Here is a 9,030-nt window from a genome sequence, read left to right as displayed (position 1 = left end):
CTAAATCCTCATGCATAGATGGAAGCATGAGGTCAGTCCGCTTACCCCCCCCAAACCCCCCCAGGTTGGCAGAGGAAGTGTAGCGCCCAGGATTACAATTGACACTGGGTGAAAAATCGGGTTGCAAAATTGTGGGATAAAAATGTAAGGGGGAAAAAAGAGTAGCACCAAATCAATTGGCCTGTTGTGAGACCACTGTACATAAACCCAAATATGATGAGAAAGCCTGATTGTTCAAAATTGTATTTCATGTTCGGACCTTTAAATTAACGCCCTGCTTAATCATACCTACAGCATCACACAAAATCATCAAAAGTAGCAAATCCACATTTCGAGCTTGCTACTTTTACTACTTTTGAATTTGAGTGCTGAAAAGTAACAGTTTTGGACATATGAGGTTTCCACCCAACAGAGAGAGAGACGACAAACATTTTAATTTAAAGAGTATGAGCTGACAAAAAAAAGATTCCTGTATTTCTAATGATTGAAATTGTATTGCGTTCGATAATTTAAATCCAGTGAAATGACTCACTATAAATTAGATGAAAATAAATAGCCTACAAACAATATATAAATTAATATTTTCATGTTGGTTCACATTGTGGAGTGATGTAACTCACAGGGCATCCTGTTAGAAGGACTTACACATGTAATGATCACAGGACGTGTGTGATGGCTGCCTGCCTGTATTACTGGTGAGTCAGTCTTAAAGATTAAAGGGATAGTTAACCCGAATTACAAAACATAATTATTGTTTTAGACAGCCTTTATTTCACCAGGGAGTGTCGTTTGAGATTCAGAGTATAATTTCCAAGCCATGTCTAGCCAAGAATGGAAGCGGTGGTTATAAATCAAACAAGAAAACATGCATTCTACTAGTGCTTGTTTCTGCGGCTTTGTTGCAGCTTGTGTTAGTTTCATAATGCAATGTCAGGGTCACGCACTTAGGCCAGTCTGGCCGCACTTCTGCCCCCTAGACTACTGCTGGTGTACTACAGTCTGTAATACAGTATAACCCATTTTGACCTGAGATCAGATTCTAAAAATGTCTTCTACATCCTGACAGTTTTCTGAAAAAGCTATGTTTCTAGTCAGTCGTTCTTCGATTTTTCAAAAATAGCAGACCTATAAGCTCGTAGCGCGCCACTCTGTGGCGCGCTATGAGCTTGTAGATATGCTATTTTTCAATAGCTAAAGCATAACATAATGCTAACACCAAAAGGGGTTCCCGCCCCAAAATGGGATAATAGAGTGATACTTGAACGTGTCTCATTAGCCAGTTACTTCTCATATTTCACAACTGAATTCTTCATTATAGCCTCATCTTAAAATACATTTTCTGATAAAGATCTGTCGGAAAGCTGCGAGAAAGCGACTATTGTATGAGCGTTCGTTAATTTTGAAGCGTGACTGTATTACACAATTAAGCTAGTATTTTTTGAGGGGCCCTAGCCCCTCCTATAAACAGCTATAGTGTTTAATGTTTGTGTTGTCTGAACAGAAACATCAAATGCCATTGACAATGAATGGAGAATTTTCATCATATATGGCCATACATTGCCAATAAGGGACCACCATTCTTTTTCCTTTTTTTGGGGGGGCTTTGTAAGCCTTTATTGATAGGGAACAGTATACAGAAAGGAAAGGTGGAGAGAGATGGGGAGTGACACGCCGCAAAGGCTGTCGGGCTCGGGAGTCGAACCAGCGGCACGCCGTCCGGCTGGCGTGGCATCCTATAGGTGCCCAGACGGTTGAGCTAACCGTCCGGGCCAGGGACCACCATTCTTGATGATGATTTACGATGATGTACAATGATTAGAGCGCGGTGTAGTGAGGGGCTTTTTTATTGTTTGTCCCATAGATACTCTTGTCCGGTGGAAACCTATATAATGTGTCCAAAACTGTTTGTGTGACGCCGTAGAATGATCAAGTAGGATGTTCATTTACGGGGAAAAAAAACTCAAAACATTAGAACATGGAGATAAGAGGTTTTCGCCCGACAGCGACGAAATACTGTACCTGTATCTAGTGATAGTACAGTACATCCACCATGAATACTGTACCTGTATGTAGTGGGCGTACAGTACATCCACCATGAATACTGTACCTGTATGTAGTGGGCGTACAGTACATCCACCATGAATACTGTACCTGTATGTAGTGGGCGTACAGTACATCCACCATAAATACTGTACCTGTATGTAGTGGGCGTACAGTACATCCACCATGAATACTGTACCTGTATGTAGTGGGCGTACAGTACATCCACCATGAATACTGTACCTGTATGTAGTGGGCGTACAGTACATCCACCATGAATACTGTACCTGTATGTAGTGGGCGTACAGTACATCCACCATGAATACTGTACCTGTATGTAGTGGGCGTACAGTACATCCACCATGAATACTGTACCTGTATGTAGTGGGCGTACAGTACATCCACCATGAATACTGTACCTGTATGTAGTGGGCGTACAGTACATCCACCATGAATACTGTACCTGTATGTAGTGGGCGTACAGTACATCCACCATGAATACTGTACCTGTATGTAGTGGGCGTACAGTACATCCACCATAAATACTGTACCTGTATGTAGTGGGCGTACAGTACATCCACCATAAATACTGTACCTGTATGTAGTGGGCATACTGTACATCCACCATGAATACTGTACCTGTATGTAGTGGGCGTACAGTACATCCACCATGAATACTGTACCTGTATGTAGTGGGCGTACAGTACATCCACCATAAATACTGTACCTGTATGTAGTGGGCGTACAGTACATCCACCATAAATACTGTACCTGTATGTAGTGGGCGTACAGTACATCCACCATGAATACTGTACCTGTATGTAGTGGGCGTACAGTACATCCACCATAAATACTGTACCTGTATGTAGTGGGCGTACAGTACATCCACCATGAATACTGTACCTGTATGTAGTGGGCGTACAGTACATCCACCATGAATACTGTACCTGTATGTAGTGGGCGTACAGTACATCCACCATGAATACTGTACCTGTATGTAGTGGGCGTACAGTACATCCACCATGAATACTGTACCTGTATGTAGTGGGCGTACAGTACATCCACCATAAATACTGTACCTGTATGTAGTGGGCGTACAGTACATCCACCATGAATACTGTACCTGTATGTAGTGGGCGTACAGTACATCCACCATAAATACTGTACCTGTATGTAGTGGGCGTACAGTACATCCACCATAAATACTGTACCTGTATGTAGTGGGCGTACAGTACATCCACCATAAATACTGTACCTGTATGTAGTGGGCGTACAGTACATCCACCATGAATACTGTACCTGTATGTAGTGGGCGTACAGTACATCCACCATAAATAGAATTATATCTATCTATCGAGATCCATCGATCGATCATTCGAACGATTGCCATCTGGGAATGGGATGGTCGTCGGTTTGTCCGTTGGCTTGCCCCTGACCCGTAACCCCCACCATCACCACCACCCTTGTATACGGTACATCAAAGCTATCTGATCAGCCTTCAGCTGGACGAAGCAGTAAAAGCTGTTTCCCCTCCCCGGCCGTGCATACATGGGGACCAGGCAGCAACGTCTAGCTTTTCTCTGTCTTGCGTGGTGTGTTTCCTGTCATCCACCAAACCTCTCTCCTTACACACAGGGAACTTCATAATTAATCGCATGACTCGTTTTCCCAGCATCAGGCTTTTTTTTTTTTTTTTTTTACACTCCCCCCTTGTCTTCTTCTTCGTGGGATACAACCGACGGGGGGGCGGTACTGTCCTTTTACTTTCTGTTATTTTTGGAAACACCCCCCCTGGGAGGAGGAGGGGGGGGGGGGGGGACCAGCTACTGTCTGGACGAGACGCTTAATGGGGATCCGAATCCCGAAAAAAAATAAGTCAGTGTGTTTCCCCAAAGGACTCTTTAGAACAGCAGGGGAGAGAGAAAGTTTTGGAGGGCAATAGAGACTTAAAATCCCCACTACTTTATTTTGCTGCTGTCGGGCAGAAACCTCTTATCTCCATATTCTAACTTTTTGTGTATTTTTTTCGTAAATTACGCCTTATTTGATCATGCTACGGCGTCTCTCAAAAGCAGATCTACAAGCTCTAAACGCAGTGCGAAGAGACGTGTTTCCATCTGGTCGATCTGCTACTTTCAACGCTTTCGAAATTGAATCCTGAGAAGTAACAGTTTTGGACATATGAGGTGTCCAGACGATAAAGACAGTTTAACTTATGTTTTTCTCCATTTTGATTTTTTTTCTGGAAGCGTCACATTCATTTTATTAATTTATGTTTTACCAGCAAGGGGGGATCGAGGAGGGCAAATCTTCAGCGGTGGGGAAGCAGAATGAATGGAGAATGAAATGGATGTTAACACATTCCTCTCCACACCACACCACGCCACGCCACACCGAAACGCAGTGTGTGCGGGGGCGTCTAGGCTCTAGTGTGTGTCCTCACACAGCCAGAGAGAGTGCACGAGAGAGCGAGAGAAAGAAAGAAAGAGAGAGAGAGAGAGCAGCTAGACGGTGAGTAAAGAGAACAGGGTCAGAGGACTGGGAAATATGCTGGTGTAATCATGACCGGGCCTTGCAAAGAGAAATGGAGTGTGGGAGAGAGAGAGAGAGAGAGAGAGAGGGAGGGAGAGAGAGAGGTGGGGGTGGAGTTATGAGTAATGATCATCTCTATGGCCTTGTCCTCACAGGCCCTTGTTCCATTTTAACTCATTTGCACCTCTCTGTGTGCGCACGCGTGTGTGTGCGCATGTGTGTGTCGTCTGTGTGCGTGTGTGTGTGTGTGTGTGTCATCTCTGTACGTGCGTGCGTGCGGTGGTGGTGGTCCAGGACCAACAAGGAGCCCCTGGCGGACAGCGTGGTGTCCACCTACGAGGAGCACGAGGACAGCGTGTACGCGGCAGAGTGGTCCTCGGCGGACCCATGGCTCTTCGCCTCGCTGAGCTACGACGGCCGGCTGGTCATCAACCGCGTCCCCCGTGTTCTCAAGTACCGCATCCTGCTCTGAGGACGAGGACGAGGCCGGGGTGTGTGTGTGTGCGTGTGCGTGTGCGTGTGGGTGTGTGTGTGTGTGTGTGTGTGTGCGCGTGTGCGTGTGCGTGTGTGTGGGTGCGTGGGTGCGAATATTTACTAACTACACATCTGTACTGTATAAAAACCCATTCCTTCATGTCTTTGGTAACTGTGGCTTGGACTCCACAGTCAGCTGTACAATGCTCTGCCAGCCCCATGTGGGGGCAGCAACGCTAAAGACACGCTGTGTTCCGCAATATACTGCGCTGTACCGTGTCTTAACATGAATATGCATTATGTTCTGTTGAATTCTGTTGTAACAGCTTGAATCTTAAACGCATTAAACATTCTCTGTCAACGCTCGCGACTGTGTGGGCTGAGAGGGAAAAAAAGACAAAGTTTGGACTCCAGAGTTTGCCTCCCCATATATACTGTAGTTCAGCAGTGACAGCGGAGTCTGTTGCAGTCTCTTGCGGCCACCGTGCTCAACACATGTGCGGGTACTTATGGTAGTTGGATATCGTTGCTTGCTGTCGGGGAAGAAGTCTCTTATCTCCATACTTTAAATTAAAAGCATTACTTGATCATACTACAGCATTACACAATAGTGTCAGATCTATAAGCTCCGTTTGGAGCTACTTCTGATGCTTTTGAATTTAAACGTCTAAAAGTAAATGTTTTGGACATAATGAGGTTTCCATCCGACAGAGACGATAATCTTTACAAGTGGTCTGCATTTCATCCAGAGCGCTTTTAATGTGCGGAACATTCACCCATTATATACACACAAACACACACACACACACAAACACATGGTGAAGGCAACCATGCAAGGCGCCAACCTGCTCATCGGGAGCAGTTAGGGGTTCAGTGTCTTGCTCAAGAATAATTGAGCAACACTTAAGCCAAGCGGAAATCAAGCCAGGAATCGTTTTGGGGTTTTTAGGGACCAAACCCGAAGGGACGAATTCCCCTATTGTTTTTTTTCTACGTTTTTTTCTTCTTCCGCCACTTTTTGCAGTTCTGGCAGTTCTGTGCTGTCGCTTTCCACGCATTTCGGCAATATAGTAGAGGGTCATGGGAAACGGTCAAAAGAACTGAAGCTCACAGTCATTCATTCGTCAAAGGACCTCTGACCTTTAGAGCTCCTAATTATATGATTGAATTAATTTTATGATCCACTCTATCCATGCACTCGTGCATTTTCATAGCCTGGTTAACAACTCCCCCTTAAAATCGCATTTCCATTCATTTGTGCGGAAGAGTCTGGACCTGCTAATGCATGATTGGCTGCGGGAGTACAGCGTTGACAGACAACCCCTTCAGCCAATCAGCGTAACAAAAAAAGGGATGTTATCTCCAGTACTTTATTGCTCTTATGGCTTGGCCCCGTCGTATCGCTGCTTGCAGCTATATTTTCCTGCTCTTCTTCCTCTCCTCTTGCCCATGTCAGAGGAGCTAGCATTCCTCCTCCATCCTCTCTTCTCTACCTCCTTCACCCCCTCACTATTCTCTCTCTCCTTCTCCTGTTACCTCCTCCTCCTCCTTTCTACTTGATCTCTCTCTCTCTCTCTCTCTCTCTCTCTCTCCCTCCTCCCACCTTCTCCTTTATATGGCTGTTTTTCTCTGTTCTCTCATGTTATAGTCTCTCTCTTTCTTTCTCTCTCTCTTGCACGCGCGCATGCTCTCGCTCTCTGCTTGCTTCTATACAGGCATGTGTGTGTGTGTGTGTGTGTGTGTGTGTGTGTGTGTGTGTGTGTGTGTGTGTGTGTGTGTGTGTGTGTGTGTGTGTGTGCGTGTGCGTGTGTGTGTGTGTGTGTGTGTTACGGCTGGTCGATAGTGACAGTTCTAGCCTTCGTTATGGCAGACACCATTGACAGGCCTTTTAATTGCAGCTTGACTCCGCGGAATCCCACTCTCTGCACACACACACAGATGCGCGCGCACGTGCAAGCGCACGCACACACACACACACACACAGACACACACACACAAGGTGCCAAGGGGGAGGGGTGCGGGCACTTCATTAGCCATGCCAGCCAGGGCAGCTGGAACGCAGGCTGCATACAGAGTGTATATTCTTCCTCAGTCAGTCTCCTCAGAAGAAACGCTAGCTCGCACACAGTGCCACGCACGCACGCGACGCATGAGCTCTCGTTACCCCCCGCAGTCAATTATTGAGAGGGGGATCAGCAGGGTGGGGGAGGGGGAATGGGATCAGCAGGGTGGGGGAGGGGGAATGGCATTGGGATCAGCAGGGTGGGGGAGGGGGAATGGCATTGGGATCAGCAGGGTGGGGGAGGGGGAATGGCATTGGGATCAGCAGGGTGGGGGAGGGGGAATGGCATTGGGATCAGCAGGGTGGGGGAGGGGGAATGGCATTGGGATCAGCAGGGTGGGGGAGGGGGAATGGCATTGGGATCAGCAGGGTGGGGGAGGGGGAATGGCATTGGGAAGATGAATCTGTGAATTGTTTCTCCAAATGTATGTATTTGGCCGCGGACCCCCTTCCCTTTGTGCCAGCAGAATATTTTCCCAGACAGCGTTTTTGGTGAAAACAAGCTTTTTGACTTCCAATAAATAAAGAACGGAACATTGTGGTGACACACTTTTTTCCCCCCGATGAAAGTAGAGAATCTCGTCTTTCTTTTGACATATTTGGCCCTTACATCGTCATAGTATTCTGTGGGTCTTGAAAAAAAAATAACGCTTAAAAACGGTGTCCGTGGCTGAAGACAAGAAACTATTGGTCCAACAGTCATTAGACCGACAACCTACCTCAAACCCTAAAGGCCTATTCATAGTCTGGATTTTCGGTGGTGAGGTGACCACCGCTCCGTTGGTGAGCTGACCACCGGAGCTGAAATAACGTTGAGCGGTGGTGAGTAAAAACAGAGAGAAGAGCTGGAGCGGTGGCGGTGGTTTGCTCTTCACCGCAGCTCGTGATGTCATGTTGTAGTTTGGTGGTCACCCCACCACCTAAAATCCAGACTATGTATGAGCCTTAACCTAACCATAACTGCAAGGACGGGAGCAGTGCATGTTCGAGTGCTAGTCCGACCGTTGTTCCCGCATGTCGGACTAATGCTCCTTCGGAATTACCATGGGATCCTGATGGCGCTCCCCATAAGCGAACCATTTTGTGAAATTAAGTTTAAAAAAGAACAAATTTCATCCAAACGGGAGAGAATATAGACCTTTATCAGCTTCAATTAGAATAGTGTTCCAGTTCAGCTCATATGCATTTCCTTTGTGTCATCACTTCATTTGTTGTCTCCACCAGGCCGAAGGCATGGGGAGAGAGTATGTTTTGCACTCCGTCCGCCCGTCCGTGTGTCCGTGTGTCCGTCCTTCCGTCTGTGAACAGCTAATCTCTGGCACCGTTAACCCGGTCGATGCCACATTTTGCACACAAATTCCCTGGATGCCAACAATGAACCTCTGCCCCAAAAATTCCAGAACGGCCTGTTATAGTGCCACCAGGAGGCCACTTTGTGCAAAACAAGTTTTTGGACAGTACACCTACAGATGTTGTCCAAACATCACGCAAATTGGTACACAGTCTCTCTAGAGCCATTCAACTAAACGGGTCTTTCAGATTTCTCAGACTCCATCCTGATTGGCTAAGATTGGCTTCCAAAGTTCGCAGGAGTGCTCAGTTTCAAACAAAATGCTGCAAATCATGAACACATCGTGTGATTTCCGTGAAATTGTGCACGCACATTCCCACTAGGCCGAGGAAGAAATGCCACATGGACATTTTCAACTCAGCTTCATGGTGGCGCTATACCTGGCCGAAACGTGTTTTTACCTCTAACTGCACGGATCTGTGGATAACTTTGTATGCCAACTCCCTAGAGGCCAAGGAAAAACCTTTGCCTGGAATTTTTCACATCTGCTCTTTATAGCGCCACCAGGAGGCCGACATAATGTAAAACACATTTTCTAATATTACTCCTTCAGATTTTATCCAAATTTCAC

The 9,030-nt window shown here is 46.4% G+C and overlaps 1 protein-coding gene across 1 annotated transcript in view; it reads left to right on the top strand.

Moving 5' to 3' along the window:
• eipr1 (EARP complex and GARP complex interacting protein 1) overlaps positions 1-5,425 on the top strand; it is an 87,934-nt gene extending 82,509 nt beyond the window's left edge. The window contains exon 8 of the mRNA XM_079527638.1: positions 4,867-5,425. Within this exon, the coding sequence (XP_079383764.1) occupies positions 4,867-5,044 (178 nt within the window). The 3' untranslated portion in view covers positions 5,045-5,425. The remainder of the gene's footprint in view (positions 1-4,866) is intronic.
• Positions 5,426-9,030: the final 3,605 nt, after the last annotated feature.

The sequence above is a fragment of the Electrona antarctica genome (assembly GCF_951216825.1).
Source record: "Electrona antarctica genome assembly, chromosome: 18".
NCBI lineage: Eukaryota > Metazoa > Chordata > Actinopteri > Myctophiformes > Myctophidae > Electrona > Electrona antarctica.
The sequence above is the reverse complement of the archived record's forward strand: the minus strand, read 5'-3'. Positions and strand labels throughout refer to the sequence as shown.